The sequence below is a fragment of the Echiichthys vipera genome (genome assembly GCF_963691815.1).
Source record: "Echiichthys vipera genome assembly, chromosome: 17".
In the NCBI taxonomy this organism is placed as follows: Eukaryota; Metazoa; Chordata; class Actinopteri; order Perciformes; family Trachinidae; genus Echiichthys; species Echiichthys vipera.
The window spans coordinates 3,812,817-3,829,504 of record NC_139842.1 but is presented as its reverse complement, the minus strand read 5'-3'; the positions used below and the strand labels follow the sequence as shown (position 1 = coordinate 3,829,504).

The window sequence follows — 16,688 nt, the reverse complement described above, 5'->3', positions numbered from 1 at the left end:
TATTTTGTGAGGTTTATTTCACACCAGACCACAACAACCAACAAAACAAACTACAGACACGAACATACCAACACAACAACAACAACACCACAGCAAGAAAACAACAACAACATAGCAAGAAAACAACAACACAGCAAGAAAACAACAACACAGCAAGAAAACAACAACACCACGTGAACGCCTAAAAAAGGACGAAGCACAGCGTTGAAATTTACATAAACACATAAAGACACCATCAAGACACACATAACAACAAATAAATAAGTAAAAAACAAGCAAACAAACAAAAAATAATAATTGCGAACTCTCTCAACATTTTATTTTATCTACTTATGTATCTATATGTCTATTATCTACAGTATATGTAGTATACAATAGGGTCTTATATCGTCTATAGTAAGCATATGTAAAGGTTATTTAATTATTTTAAAGGTCATGTTTAAACTCTGATTATACATATTTATTAGGAAGAACTAAAGTTATAATTAAAATGTTTAAAATGTGTCCCTTTTGCTATTTTCCACACTTTTTGTAATTCAAAAAATAAAAAAACTACAATTCCACTGAGACCATTTTCCGGAAGTGACATCATCTTTTGGATGAGAAAGTATTACCCACTTATTTTTAATTAAGTGTCCATTTTGTATCACCTTTTGGAAAGATTTGGTAAATTTTCTGTTTGCTAAAACTACAGTTAGGTATCACTTTGATGAGAAAATTATTATTTTAATATAATAAAATAAATTCATATACATCAAGTTAAAATATCCAAGGCAACCCCTTCATTCATTCCTATTATTTTTTATTTAATTAAAAATATATTTTGAGTCTCTGTCATATGATGAATCCAACAAAAATGTTTATTATTTATTTATTATTACAGTGAACTTATCTGCTATTATAACTTGCCTTATATATATATATTTGTATTTATTTAGCTTATTTCTTTTATTAGACCCATTTATTTAATTTATTCACTTCATATTTTGTCATTTCTATTTTTCTTCTATTATATATCTACTTTATATCATTTATTTAAATGTTTCGATGTGTGCCTTTGTCCTGTCATGTCTTTTTTTTACTCCTTTTTCAATTGTTAAAGCTATTTAATGATAAATTAAGTTTAAAAAAGAAAGAAAGATAGAGTGAGAATTAACTGTCATTCATGTCCTTTTTCATATTTAGTTGTAAAAGTTCTGTTCATGTGTTGAAAATAGATAAATCTGGATCATTCACAGCCTGTTACCTTCCAACACACATGAGGATTTTTATTTTAGAGCCTGAATGAACTTTTCCTGATAAAATGAGGCAGAAAAGTTGCTTCATAACAAGAAAATACCTGAGTAATGAAGAGTCTTCTTTTCATCCTTTACTGTGGTTCATACAGGAACGATTCAACAAATTGTAATGTTGTAACATCAGACCTTGTTTATTAGTTTTTATTTTTTTTTTTTGCAGATTAAGCTGCACCACGCATGTATTTCTCCATGTTCCCAAACGAATACAAGTGAAAATAAGACACACAAAAATTAAAACACTTTGATTTGAAAACCAACATAAATCTAATGTACAGATCGGAAAACAGTGCGACAGAAGACGTCGTTCGTGATGATGTGGAATCGTACATTTAAAGAGATGAAATTACGCCCTGAAGAAGAGAAGTGCACTTTGCGGCATAAAGCAGAACAGACAGAAAGATGATTGACAGCCATTAAAATCACATTGCCTGTGGAGTGTTTGTAATTCAGTACCTTCAAGTGGCTCGTGCTTTATGAAGGGTCTACCTGAAGTTAGCCATTAAAGGGTTAATGCACTGATCTTGTTGCGTGTAGTTGTTGTTGCAGAACCTCATAACCCCATAAGTGCAATTCAATTTCACAGTGTCCCCTTTCCTCTAAGAAAAAATTATCATAAAATCCCTTTGACATCATTTTTCCATTAGTGCGTGCAGAACCAGTGCCATGGAGGTGCTTTTCAAACAATCAGAGCTCTCTTTTTGTTGCCGAGGAACACGTGCCAGTTGTGCCAGTGGAGCCCGGCAGTCTGGATGCAGTCTCCGCTCTCGGTGCAGGTGTAGCCGGTGGGGCAACAGTGCTGCATGTCGCTGCAGCACACCGCCTGTGGAGAGGACAGAGGGAGGGAGATTAGTGACACTGTTTTGGCTCCCAGAGGACACTTTAGCACACGTTTTGGCTTCTACACTTTAGCACACGTTTTGGCTGCCATGAGGGCACTTTAGCACACGTTTTGGCTCCCAGAGGACACTTTAGCACACGTTTTGGTCCTACACTTTAGCACACGTTTTGGCTCCTACACTTTAGCACACGTTTTGGCTGCCATGAGGGCACTTTAGCACACGTTTTGGCTGCCAGAGGACACTTTAGCACACGTTTTGGCTTCTAGAGGGCACTTTAGCACACGTTTTGGCTCCTACACTTTAGCACACGTTTTGGCTGCCATGAGGGCACTTTAGCACACGTTTTGGCTCCTACACTTTAGCACACGTTTTGGCTGCCATGAGGGCACTTTAGCACACGTTTTGGCTTCTAGAGGGCACTTTAGCACACGTTTCGGTTCCCAGAGGAGACTTTAGCACACGTTTTGGCTGCCATGAGGGCACTTTAGCACACGTTTTGGCTTCCAGAGGGCACTTTAGCACACTTTTCGGTTCCCAGAGGAGACTTTAGCACACGTTTTGGCTGCCATGAGGGCACTTTAGCACACGTTTTGGCTGCCAGAGGACACTTTAGCACACGTTTTGGCTTCTAGAGGGCACTTTAGCACACGTTTTGGCTCCTACACTTTAGCACACGTTTTGGCTGCCATGAGGGCACTTTAGCACACGTTTTGGCTTCTAGAGGGCACTTTAGCACACGTTTCGGTTCCCAGAGGAGACTTTAGCACACGTTTTGGCTGCCATGAGGGCACTTTAGCACACGTTTTGGCTTCTAGAGGGCACTTTAGCACACGTTTTGGCTCCTATAGAACACTTTAGCACACGTTTTGGCTTCTAGAGGGCACTTTAGCACACGTTTTGGCTCCGAGAGGGCACTTTAGCACACGTTTTGGCTTCTAGAGGGCACTTTAGCACACGTTTTGGCTCCCAGAGGACACTTTGGCACACATTTTGGCTGCCATGAGGGCACTTTGGCACACGTTTTGGCTCAAAGAGGGCACTTCAGCACACGTTTGTCGACTTTAGTTACGTAAAAGAAGCACAGACATACGTTTACACAAGTAAATGGTGCCAAGATTTCAGAGTACAGATTACACAACATAGAAGCCGCATGAGGTACCTATCCATATTCACAGATAACCATTTCAGTTCCCCTCGTGTAGACTCAAACAAGGCTGTCTGACAGCAACGTAAAGCTGTGAAAATATTCTAAATATAGTGTACACTTAAACGGAAATGGATTTTTTTAGGTGGCTAAATACGTTTGCGCTGTCCACAGCAGTACATGTGTCCACTGTAGGTCATACACAGACTCTGGAGAAGTACCTCATACAACTCCAGTTCAAAAAATTAAAACTGTCCCTTTAACTTTAAAGTCAGGCTAGCTGCTTTCCCCATTTTCTATAATTGTGCTAAGCTAAGCTAAAAAGCGTCCCACAATAGCTTCATCTTTAACCTACAGGCATGAAAGTGTCCTCAACCTTCTCATCTAGCTCTCTGCAATCGAGTCAATGAGTATTTCCCAAAATATCAAACTATTCCTTTAAAGGTTGAAGTCATGACTTTAAATCATACATTAGGAGACGGACAGCAGCCCCATGTGGTAGCAGAAGTCCTGCAGCAGGTGTCTCCGTCTGGACAGCTGGTCTGTTCATCACACGGGACGTCTCTGTGCTTCGAGGCGGCGAGCAGGGGCTGATGCTGGGCCAGATACACCGGTGTTAGCGGGACGGTCTCCAGCTGCAGCATGATGAGCTTCTGACAGGAGTTAGAGGCGACGTTGCAGGTGTAACCCTGCGGGCAGCAGTGCTCCTTATCCGGGCAGCACACAGCCTGCACACACAGCACCCACAAGATTAGTGAAAACGACATCCTTTGTTTTACACAAGCAAACCCCGACAGGGATAGCACGCTGATAGTTTGTGCTCACGTTTTCCAGCGGGCAGCAGCCCCACTCGCCCGTCACCAGCCGGCAGCAGGTGGTGTGTGCGGGGCATTGATTGCGCTGGTCGCACTGCAAAGAGTTGGGATCGGCCTCGATGCTGGTGGTGGCTGGGAGCTTGGTGTACCACGGGATCACCACTTCCCCTCTGACGCACGAGGTCTTGGTGTCGTCGCACTTGTAGTCGGAGGGACAGCAGTGGTTGCCGTCAGCGCAGCACACCGCCTGTTGGGAGAAGTGAGAGAGTGGGAGCACTACTTTCACATCGCCCATCCTCTTTTCTAGTTCTTCTTTTGAACGATTAACAAACGTAGACATTAGCGATGAACTACAAGTGGAAGAGTGTTAGTGAATCCGGTGAATGCACTGTTGATTACGGCCCGTGGCTGATAGAAATAACAGGTTAACACAGAGGAGAGGAGGGACACCAGGACAGAACTACATCACCACGCAAAGTACTGATACTCGGTGTGCTCCCTGACACTGGGTGTAGATGTGTGGCTCATCTGGCTAATTAACTGCTGAGCTTTTGGTGTTGACAAGCCCGTTTTATGTAAAATTTCTGGCTCTTAAGCTGCTAAACGCTCGACTATGTTCACCAACTAGTCGCTAGCTGTGTGTCTGTTGCCTGAGCGGGTACAGTAGTGTACCCTGGAAACAGCTGCTTCCTGCTGCTGCAGAAAACGACACAATGAGAGCAGTGAGGGTGAACCGTGACTGGAAAATTGAAACAATGCGCTGAAAGATGCTTTAAAGATGCTCTAAAGCTCCGCAGAGCTGAGGGAAGTGCAAAGGTTCCCCTTTTGTGACCTTTTTAACATCCCACACAGTCGTTTGATCCGTTGCTAAAATAAATATATATTTCATACCAATTTTAAGTGACTTATAAAACAAAATTGACAAACGTTTGAGTTGTTTTCCACTGTTCACACAGAATATGTGACTGTAAGATGAGAGCCTGGGCTGGGGTCACTTTAAATGATTTGTTATTTTATGACCTTTCATTGAGTGAACTATTATTTGATTTATAGAAAAAACAATTACAAGGCAACACTTTAATTTAACTCTCCTTATTTATCATTTATAAGCAGTGTTTAAATATTAAACAACTATTTTTTAACACTTTAATGTAGTTATACGCAGATACATGTGTTTATTAATGTATTTGTCATCAACTATAACTCTTCCTGTGGGCACTCGTGGTGGATTTTGGTGTATAAACAGATAATTGATGACAATATAGTAAAACACACATCAAATATTGTTTCTTGTACACACTTATACGCCCTTATATCTGCTTACAACTACGATAAAGTGTGTTATACCTATAAATATATACCATATATATACATATAAATGCTACATAGGGAGAAGGGGGTTAAAGTAAAATGTTTTAACAATAAATAAACAAATAGTTATTGTCATTGTGCTTTGTTCATGAAGGTCAGTGCTCACCTTCGGCAGCGGGCAACAGCCCCACCTTTGAGTGGAGCTCATGAAGCAGCAGGTGGTGGACTGAGGGCAGCTGGTGTGGGGGTCACACTTTATCCAGCCCTCCGCTTCGTCTTTATTCTCCTCCTGTGCTTTCATCACCTCCTGCTTCTCTGGCTGCTTTGTGCTCGTCGCCTGGCTCTGGGTGGTGCTGGCCACCGTAGTGGGCGCCGGCGTGGAAAACGCAGGTATCTTCTTCATCATTGCCGTTGAGCCCGAGGTGCTCTCACAGCTCTGCATGGGCACGTTACAGATGGTGTCCTCGGGGCAGCAGCTCTCGTGGTCGTCACAGCAGACCGCCTTTGAACAAAGAGACAAAAATACTTTCAGTCACAGTCAGTGTGTTTACATGCAGTTTAAAAACCCGATTATAATCGCGTTAAGGGCATACTCCGGTTTCTCAAACACCATGTAAACACGTACCCCGGGTTAAAATCGGGGTTCTCATACCCCGATTAACAGACCTAGAGAACTCCTTTAGTTCCCTGATTATTCGCGCATGTAAACAGCGTTCTCGGATTATTATCGGGTTTCTCGTTTGCGCATGCTCCCCACTCCGCAGCAGTGGAGCGTGAAAAAAACACCTACAATAAAGCGTTCGGTTAAGCCGAGGGAGGAATTTGCAACGGCAAGTAGCATCACTACCAAGAATCATGATTACGTGTCTGTCATGATTATGTCCAAAACATTTTATCATTGATTGAACATTAAAATCAGCTTGTTTGCTTTTTCAATGAAATCATCCGTGTGTGCACGTTGTGTATTTACGTTAGGTAGAGGACAGCAGGCCCATTCTCCTGTCTTGGTCGTGCAGCAGGTAGAGCCGTCAGGGCAACTGTGGGTGAGGTCACACGTCACATTCCCCACCCGTGCGTCCTGTCTGGGGATTGCGGGTACCTTCTCGACCCACGGCACAGAGTGTGTGTCGTCATCGCAGCTCTGAGCAGGCATGTTACATATCTTACCGTGTGGGCAGCAGTGAATGAAATCGTCACAACAAACAGCCTGATATGATCAGAGAAAGAAAAAGGAGAAAAGGCCATTTTTGTTACTGATGTCACTGATGTGCATGTAAACACGCTGATTGTTGAGTGTATGAAAACACAAGAAGAGTTCAAGTGCTGACAAAATCAGTGCTGAAACGTTTGAAAATTGTTAAAATGCCCTTGCATGGAATAGGGATGTCACGAGAACCGATTCTTGCGATACCTTTCGATTCTAGAATAAAAAAACACAGACGACGCATATTTTTCTGAGGCACCGTAAGTGTCGGTGCTGTGACTCTTCCTGAACTAATGGGGGCAGTAGAGCGAGTGTTCCAGTCATACGTGCATTCAGAAGTCAAAGGTCACTAAGAAGTATCACTCGCACAGAAAAACAAACCCCATGTGGAAGTGAACGACAGCGCTTCGCCCTGATTTGTTGATAGAAAAGGCAAAGTGAGTCGTGCGTGGAAGTACTTTGCGTGTGAGGCAGATGACCGTGACGTTCTCAATTGAATGTATGAATCTTAAGGTGTCGCACAACGACCAATGGTTGTACTGTGTTCTGTTACATTATATTCTGTGTGTCTGTTATGAAATTCCACTGGTATTGGCACCGACTACTGAAATTTTTGGTATTGTGACATCTCTACTTTGGAATGGTTCAATGTTTTTGAGAAATATGCTTATTTGCTGAGGAGAAGACCAGAAGATTGAGTGTATTTACGTTAGGTAGAGGACAGCAGGCCCACTCTCCTGTCTTGATCGTGCAGCAGGTAGAGCCGTCAGGGCAACTGTGGGTGAAGTCACACGTCACATTCCCCACCCGTGCGTCCTGTCTGGGGATTGCAGGTACCTTCTCGACCCACGACACAGAGTGTGTGTCGTCATCGCAGCTCTGAGCAGGCACGTTACATATCTTACCGTGTGGGCAGCAGTGAATGAAATCGTCACAACAGACAGCCTGATATGATCAGAGAAAGAAAAAGGAGAAAAGGTCAATGCACGGTCAAACCCAGAGGTTGGGACTGTGTTAAAACACCGGCAGACAAAATAGTACCTCTACTAAAGGACAGCAACTCCAGCCGCCCTCTTGCGTTTTACAGCATGTGCTGTTATCTGGACAGGCTACCGTATCATCGCACACCACACCAATACCTGCGGAAGAAATAACAACTCCATATTTCATTTCTTTAAAAGATGGTTATGATAACTGTTATTAAAGAGTACAGCCCCATTGTTATTCCCTGCTGTCTGCTGTGAGAGAAAGGGCTGTTTCACCAAACCAGGTGTCTTGTCATAGCAGGAAATGCCAACAACATGTAGTTGTGCCGGTAAGTCATGGGACTCACTGCCACGCCAACATTGAATGGAATGCAGCCATTATTATTATTATTATAGTCATTTTCATGAATGATGCTGCAGTAAGACCGGTCTGTTGTTAAGTCTGTATCTGGTGGATCAGAACTTATGCATCTTATGATACATCTGTGATGCCCTTCATACGGATGATGATAATAATAAAAATGCTTTATTTTTAAGATAGGGACAGTGCACATTAATGAAAATTAATAATATATCTCTGTAAACATCCCAGATTATAGCAAAGCTGCTAATTTGCATCTGTAGTCCCTAATAAGTAAAATAATAAGAAGAGACAGCAAATAAATAGATAAAATACAAATAGAGGAAAAAGGACACACAGCCAACTCAGAGGAAGAGTGGGTCGTCCTCCATTCGAGAGATCGGCAGTTCAAGCCCCACCTCCCCTGGTCCACATGTCGAAGTGTCCTTGAGCAAGACACTGAACCCCGAATTGCTCCCTGTGCTGCGCATGGGTGTGTAAATGTGGTGTGAATGGTTAGATTAGATTAGATGGTCTGTAGATGTCCACTGCCATCAGTGTGAATGTCTGTGTGAATGGGTGAATGTGACAAACACTGTGAAAGCGCCTTGAGTAGTCAGAAGACTAGGAAGGTGCTATATAAGTGCATTTACTACAAGGGTTAGGGTTAGGGTCTGACTCCAGACCCAGACAGGATTTAACTATGGGATAAAAATGAATGTTCATGTAGTTCAAGTCCAGTTAGGTCACACTTTTCATTTGACTCGAGCCATTTTTAGTTGTCCTTTAAGAGAAGAACAAGTTTCGTTCGCTCACGGTGGAGGGAAGACTGCTCCAAATGCCCCCCCTTAAAGACAACACATTCCTCCCAAACGTGGTGCGCCTGTGGGGGATCTCACAGTCCTCTATCACCCGCCCTGGTTCTCAGACCTCCCAGAGTCTATAAAATTAATTTAGCGGTGGTGGAGCATGACCATGGAGACTTTTATATACAAAACAAGCAAATCTAAAAGTTTTCAAATGATGGAAACTTAAAAAAATGATGATTTTTAAGAGTCCTGCAGATGTGGTAGGGAAAAGGGTTTTTATCCTGAGTCTTTAGGGGTTTTGTGTAGAGAGAGTCTGTGGGTTGTCGCTCAGTGAGAAGATAAAATCAATGTGAAAACATCAAAGCTGCACTGCTGGTTAATGAATTCCTGATCTATTTGAAATTTGCGAGTGTGAGTTAGACACTTTTTTGATGTGTTTCCTGTTTGAGAGTGTTGCGTCCCAAGTATCTGAACTCGATCTCCAAAATGAGCTCCTCCCCTCTCAGAAAGACACCAGAACTATCCACATATAGCTGCATTTTCTTTTTAACAGTTAAACTAAGGCATCGATCAGTGAGCCAGTCCTGAACACGTGTGTGCTTGTTCCACAGACTGAGATTCACTAACATTCACCTGCAGCGGCCTCGGTGACAGATGATACTTCCTTCTCTGAATGAGGAACTGGATTCGCTGTGGTGACTTCAGGGGCTTTTTCTGAGCCAGGATCGGCAACGACTGCAGTGACTTGTTCGCCTTCTGAAAGTTGAACCACACACACACACACACACACATGCACACGCAAACACACACACTCAGATTTAGACAATGATTAATCAGAATAAGGAAGTGAATTTCCAATGAAGACGGGTGCCGATCTGACCTTTCTGGTTCTCCCAGTCTGCTCTTCGCCTGGCTGGCAGTTTGGCCCACATTGGCGTCTGTTTTTTGGTAGATGAGGAAATACATGTGTCGTGTTCGACATCACATGTGCTCCCTTCAGGACAGCAGTGTGTCTTGTCCTCGCAGCACACGGCCTGTTTTAGACAATGGAGGCACACAGAGTATCGGCTTAGAACGACACATGATAAGACGCCATAAAGTCACGATACCCAGACATGCAAATCCTTCATTTGACTTTTTGCTCATTCATAATCTCGATTATTTATGGTATGGAATAACCTTTGTGTGCTTTTTTTATACCTGTGGCAGGGGACAGCACCCCCACTTTCCTTCAGGAGCTTCACAGCAGGTGGTTTCATCCGGACACTCTGACACGCCGTCGCTGCACAGAACTGTAGTCACGAGCTCTGCAACAAACAATTAAAAAAAAGCGTGTATGATAAGATTAGAGGCCTTGAGATAAAGGTAAACCCCTCATGAGAGTATATATAAGAGATAAGAAGAGGCTTAAATTGAATCAAACATAAAACAGCAGAATGAGGAGAGTCACAGTGCAAAATGTGAACAAATAGTCCTCAATTTAATTCAGTTTTTAAAGAGCTGTGAGTTTCTTCCAGATACGTCCTGCACAAAAACCGAAAACTGCTTATAACTCCCACTGAGACATAAGTCCTTTAATGACTAATATATTCTCACGGTGATAGTTGGCTGATTTTGTAATTTTCTTAATGTGGATGTTCAATTTGAAGTCCATGACGAGACCAAGATTCACGGCTTGGTTTGTGTCCTCTAAGGTCAGGGACTGAAGCTGAGCACCGACTTTTCATCGCACGTCTTTGGCTCCAGTAAACAATTACAGCTTAACAGAAGGACAACAGACCTGCTGAATGCACTTCTGTGTGTGTCTGCATAATTCTGGTACTTATTTGTTGTTTCCCATAATCTGAACTAGTGGAAGCATGTAGAAGTTAAACAGAAGAGGCCCAAGATCGGAGCCTTGGGGAACTCCATAATATTTTGTTCACTTGACACACAGTAGTCCCTGTCCTTCAAACAGGAATCACACCAATTTAGCGCCGTGCTAAAAAGTCCCTGGCGGCTGTCCAGACCGTCTAGTAATATGTTGTGGTTGTGAGTAGAAGAGTTTCACCTTTTTTGACGCAGGAGCGGCTGTCTGCGCTGCACTGGTGTCCCTCAGGACAGCAGTGTTTCCCATCAGAGCAGGAGACTCCCTGTCAGGGGTCAGGAAATCACTTAATGCATACATTACACATTTGAAACAAGTTCCTTCATGGACTCCATCTTGTAATCAGTCTTGACTGCATTACTCCAAACAGGTGTAGTAGTTTAGACATATAAAGGTGCCTTATAGTCAGCCTTTACTTGTCTCTACTGTAAAGCGATCTAGTGGAGAACTCTACAGCAAAACACAGGGATACTGGTCAGAGCTGCAGCTTCCATATAAACCTCTAGCCCCGTGAGTCCATCCTGATCTCTGAGCTCTGTTGTATTTGACTCACAGATCAGTCTGGTAACGTGCGGCAGAGAAAATTTGGAGAAGTTTGCCAAGCGACCGAACCAATCAGCGTTGGTTTTGAGGTGGATTTAAGTGAAACGAGAAGAGACTGTTGAGTGTAAACAACATGGAGGCTTCCACGGAGGAGATGAGCAGCTATGGAGCAAGCCACACACTAACTCTTTGTTCTCTGGATCCTTCTGTTGAATATGGACCGGGCTCCTGAAATTGGGCCTTTGATCCGTAAATTCACGTTAAACACAAAGGGAAAATCTCCTTTACCCACATGTTGTTTCTGAGCTTTGCTTTAACGTTGTTAGTACGTCATACGCTGATGGTTGATTTGGCCCGTATGTTGGTGATAGACATAATAGCAGAAACCACTGGCTGCTGTCTACAGTGAAGTGAAAAAGCTTTGTTTCTTAACCAAACCAGCAAAGATCCTCTTTGTGACGGGAAGTGACAGGGCTTTTGCACAAGAAACTTTGCACAACACGCACATAACATCACCGGTGTTACTGGACTTTATGTGAAAGATGTAGCAAATTCTTTGGTGGGGAAAAAACCTGTAAAATCAATAAACCTTCAGTGCGTTTACCTGCAGTTTAAAAACCCGATTATACTCAGGTTAAGGGCGTACTCCGGTTTCTCAAACACCATGTAAACAACAAACCCCGGGTAAAACTCCAGGTAACAGACCTAGAGAACTCCTTTATATTCCCTATTATTCCCGTAAACAGCGTTCTCGGATTATTATCGGGTTTCTCGTCTGCGCATGCTCCCCACTCCGAGGCAGTGGCTTTTGACCAGGAAATAGAAGAAATACGGAAGCAACTGCGCTGAAAACAACGTGAAAACAACAATAGAGCGTTACCTTTAAACCGAGGTAGGACTTCACTAACATCACTACCAGGAAGACCCATTTCTGTCGTAATTCTGTCCAAAAGTCGACCGTTTGGGATTTTGACAAAGGTGAACCGGGAAGAAAAGCCGCATTTGGTCCAGCTGTATGTTCGCGGGGCGTCACCTACTGTACCGGAGGAAGTGTTACGCCGTCATTTTCCATTCAACCCCCTTTCATGTATACAAGGGGCCATTTTCAGGTTACTGATGTGCACGTAAACACACCGATTGAGTGGTTCTTACTTCTGTTTTCCTGATAAATGCGCCATTCTCTGAACATTTAAATGATACAAATGGTGCATGTCGTATCTGTGTGGGATAACATTTGATCACCTTTTCCAGAGGACAGCAGCCAAACCGTGTCAAGGCCCTCAGACAGGAGAACTCCGCTGGGCACCGTGACTCATCAGGACAGATGTTGTCGTCTTCCTCCCCCGTGTACGTCTTGATCATCCTGAAGGACTGACAGAGCGACAGGGTGGGAAAAAGGGGAGGCTCTCACGTCAAATAGGTCAAACTCATTCATTCATTCATTCATCTTCAACTGCTTGTCCCTGTTGGGGTCGCGGGGGGCTGGAGCCGATCCCAGCTGACATAGGGGGTGAGGCGGGGTCCACCCTGGACAGGACGCCAGTCTATCACAGGACACATAGAGACGAACAGAGACAGACAACCATTCACACCTACGGGTGATTTAGAGTCATCAATGAACCGAACACCTGCACGTCTTTGGACTGTGGGAGGAAACCGGAGAACCCGGAGAAGACCCACGCAGACACGGGGAGAACATGCAAACTCCACACAGAAGGGCTCCAGTCGGAATTCGAACCAGGAACCCTCTCGCTGTGAGTGCTAACCACCACACCACTGTGTTGCCCCTAAGTCAAACTCTCACTCAGTATTTCATCTTGAAGCTAACGGATGAGTGTCGTTCTTACTTTGGAGAGTCCGGGCTGATCCGCAGAAGTTCTTTCCGCCCAGGGGATGGACCCAGTGGCGTTCTTACAGCTGGACGCGGCGGCATCGCAGAGTGTTCCCCACGGACAGCAGTGCACGTGATCCCCGCAGCACTCAGCCTACGAGGACAGTTGTAGGAACACTTTGACTACCAAAGTTTTAAACTGCTATCACATCGGCTGAACGATGCCTGAGCGTCTATCTGCTCCATAAAGTGGTAAAGCACAGCAGAGCATGAATAGGGCCGCTGTTCGCCCTGTAACTCTTTTTATGAATGGTTATCATATTTACATTTAATATGTGACGGACAAAAGGTGTTTCACTGAAGTACTTTAACTTTACAGCGTTTATCTTGTTAACTTAGGCTAATGGTGCTTCCCCACATCAGAGCGCGTTAACTTCAGCCGGGCAGGAAGCGATTCCCTAATTCATTTCTTATACTTTTTATTATATGACGAATAATCGTCTGCGCATGCTCCCCACTCCACAGCAGTGGCTTTTGACCAGGAAATGGAAGAAACCAGGAAGCAAATGCGCCGAAAATAGCGTGAAAACAACAATAGAGCGTTACCTTTAAACCGAGGTAGGACTTCACTAACATCACTACCAGGAAGACCCATTTCTGTCGTAATTCTGTCCAAAAGTCGACCGTTTGGGATTTTGACAAAGGTGAACCGGGAAGAAAAGCCGCATTTGGTCCAGCTGTATGTTCGCGGGGCGTCACCTACTGTACCGGAGGAAGTGTTACGCCGTCATTTTCCATTCAACCCCCTTTCATGTATACAAGGGGCCATTTTCAGGTTACTGATGTGCACGTAAACACACCGATTGAGTGGTTCTTACTTCTGTTTTCCTGATAAATGCGCCATTCTCTGAACATTTAAATGATACAAATGGTGCATGTCGTATCTGTGTGGGATAACATTTGATCACCTTTTCCAGAGGACAGCAGCCAAACCGTGTCAAGGCCCTCAGACAGGAGAACTCCGCTGGGCATCAACAAACACGTGTGTCCTTTCAGCTTTTGGTTGACTTAACTTAAGATAAATGTTATGCTTTGTTAGATATAGAACAAGGGTAAATGAAGAATGACAAATGGAAGTTATTACTATTGTTATTATTACTTTATAGATAGAATAAGTGTTATTTCAGTAATATTTATTAAAAAGAGGTGGAATAAAATAAGTTTATACTTCTTCCCACTCCTTTTCCGAGATGTACACAGAATTTATATTTTTCACTTTACTTTGTTATGCTTTGTTATTGTACATTTATTTTTCCTTTTCTGTTTTACTGCCCATTAATGTGTGATAATTTTGTTTTTTCACATATTCGAAATGAACTATCTAAACTAATCTAATCTAATCTAAAAACTTATTTTTCAATAATTACCTTGAAATGAATATAAGACACTAATTTACCCTTTAACGCGTTCACAAAAGTGACTTTAAAGTAGTTTAATCACAGCAAATAGTGAATTAAAAGAGTTAAAAAAGCTAAAAATGAAGATGCTGCTTTTTCTCCAGCATCTTCTCCATGACTGGATTTATGTGAGCTAACAATAAATAATAATAATTACCAAGATGTTAGTGGATCTATGTTCATATATTTAGAACAAACAATAAAGGCACATTTATATTATACATTATCTTATTTATATGGCAATGCCAGCCACTCAGATTATTGCCGTAACTTAATTTGGACTAAATATGAAGGCTATAGTCACTACATTTTGGTGTTAACAGATCTCTATAAAGACTTTAAATTAGCTACTTTACAAAATAATGTTATAAATGTGCTGCATGTTGAAGCATTGTTTGAATTAAAACTATTGACATTCGTATTTATATGTATTTGGTATTCCTATGATACCAAACACATCTTACACTAATAGAAACTCGGTGCAAAAACGTCATATTATATATATTTTCTGTTACTAAAACATGTTAAAGGCTGATTTTTTTGCATAATGTGAATCGGTAATGTCTGGGACAAGCAGGTAGGTGCAGAGTTCACCTGTTTGTGATGTTTTCACACAGTGCTAAGGGGACATTTAGGGGGAAATTAAGATTTTAAATGTCAATTATTATGACTTTACATCATCTACACTCCCAAAAACTTCACTTATAAAGTGATAAAACTGAACGACTAATATCAAAAAGTAGGATATGTGCAAAAGACGGTTACAGCAGGACGAGTAATTGTGATTTTTGTGATTTCTTGGCAGAAGTGTTGAGTATTATGATGCAGGACGTGCAGGTATGTAGCAGCAGTCTACCTGATCGAATGGGCAGCATCCATAACCGCGGGCCGGGTCTTTGCAGCAGGTTTGACCCTCTTCACATCTCCCTCCACCTGGACACTCATCAGCAGCGACCAGGGCCAGGAGAGCCCAGCAGATCACAACCCACTTCTGCATCTGAACACACGGGAAACACACACACAGACACACACACACACACACACACACAGACAGAGAGGTGTGATAGAAAGTGAAAGGTGTGCATTGAGGAATCTCCCTCTCCACTCAGAAATAACATTTATCTTCACTTCTGCTAAAAAACACTACAAGTCACAACCACAGACTGTATGAATTATGGTCAAAACATGCAACAGGAGTATAATAAACATTCACAGATGCACTCACACACAGTACTGTCCCTCAGCTCTGTTTTTAGTTCCTTAAACAGCTCATTTAAAGGTTATTTCTGCCTTTATTTTGCAAGAATGCACGAAAGAAAAGTCCACTTTCAGTTTCGTTTATCTATATAAAAAAGGAAAAAGCGCCTTTTTTGTGCTTTTATGACATGATGCCAGGATAAACTTACTCATTATTTAGTGTTATTATAATAATTATGAAAAGATTAAAGCAATGTCAGCAGTCTGAAACTGAAAGAAGAGGTGAAAACTGTACATGTGTGTGTGTGTGTGTGTGAGAATCATTGTTAAATGTATTTTGTCTAAAGCAGGTGAAGCTCTTCCTTACCTTGGTGGAAGACTGAAGGGCTGTTGTGTGCAGCAGGCAGGTGTTTCACAAGTGAGGGACCACTGAAGAGCACAAGTTAAATTATAGACCTGCCTTTATAGGAACACGCCCCAGAGAGAGAGAGGGAGGGGGAGGGAGAGAGAGAGAGAGAGAGAGAGAGAGGATCTAATCTACCTTTCCTCTCCCGGTTTCTTCCATTAAATCACCTTTTTTCCACAGTTCAGTGAAGTTGCTGCTGTTGACCCATGCCCCACACGGACCCTGAACAGGCTGCACTTGTTTACCATAGAAATAAACACCAGAAGTGTCTTCCTGCGTCTCAGCGTGCGTGCGTCGATACAGCCGCCATCTTGTGTCGGGGTTCCAAGGCAGTTCAACCGACACAAGGATAAAGGCATGACTTCTCCCAGGTAAGATTTTATTTTGTCATATTTTATGTTACAAACGTTTGTTTTTGACTCATTACTGTATCATATTCATAACACTGTGTAGTTGTAGTGTTGTTGCAAGGATAGAAAATACTGTAAATGTTACAATCAAGTGTGTACATTGTAAATATTACTATAAATTCAATTAAATGTTATTTATAGTGCCAAATCATAACAAAAGTTATCTATAAAGTGTAAATATTGTAAACGTTACAATCAGGTGTATACATTGTAAATATTCCAATTAAATGT

At 42.4% G+C, this 16,688-nt stretch overlaps 1 protein-coding gene across 2 annotated transcripts; it reads right to left on the bottom strand.

The window, feature by feature from the left end:
* Positions 1–1,402: 1,402 nt before the first annotated feature.
* On the bottom strand, positions 1,403–16,269 carry grna (granulin a). Of its 2 annotated transcripts, XM_083931412.1 has the most exons (16): positions 16,215–16,269; positions 16,009–16,070; positions 15,301–15,441; positions 13,004–13,141; positions 12,399–12,527; positions 10,797–10,878; positions 9,947–10,053; positions 9,627–9,780; positions 9,380–9,502; positions 7,653–7,750; positions 7,320–7,556; positions 6,378–6,614; positions 5,574–5,909; positions 4,107–4,343; positions 3,752–4,009; positions 1,403–2,118 (listed from the first exon to the last, which is right to left on the bottom strand). In XM_083931412.1, exons 3-16 carry the CDS (start codon positions 15,439–15,441, stop codon positions 1,975–1,977), a joined length of 2,421 nt encoding a protein of 806 aa, XP_083787538.1. In that variant the 5' UTR covers positions 16,009–16,070; positions 16,215–16,269; the 3' UTR covers positions 1,403–1,974. The 2 variants fall into 2 exon arrangements, with proteins under 2 accessions (XP_083787538.1, XP_083787539.1); XM_083931413.1 differs by lacking the exons at positions 13,004–13,141; positions 15,301–15,441; positions 16,009–16,070; positions 16,215–16,269 and having other exon boundaries at positions 9,947–10,055; positions 10,798–10,878.
* Between the last annotated feature and the right edge of the window lie 419 nt (positions 16,270–16,688).

Excerpts from the sequence above, each read along its gene's own strand:
- grna (XM_083931412.1), bottom strand. The coding sequence starts at position 15,441 with ATGCAGAAGTGGGTTGTGATCTGCTGGGCTCTCCTGGCCCTGGTCGCT. Across the intron at positions 7,751-9,379 it reads TGTCACCGAGGCCGCTGCAG|GTATTGGTGTGGTGTGCGAT; the intron begins GTGAATGTTAGT and ends TTTCTTCCGCAG. Across the intron at positions 2,119-3,751 it reads GCTGCTGTCCGTCTCCTAAT|GCGGTGTGCTGCAGCGACAT; the intron begins GTATGATTTAAA and ends TCCTCTCCACAG.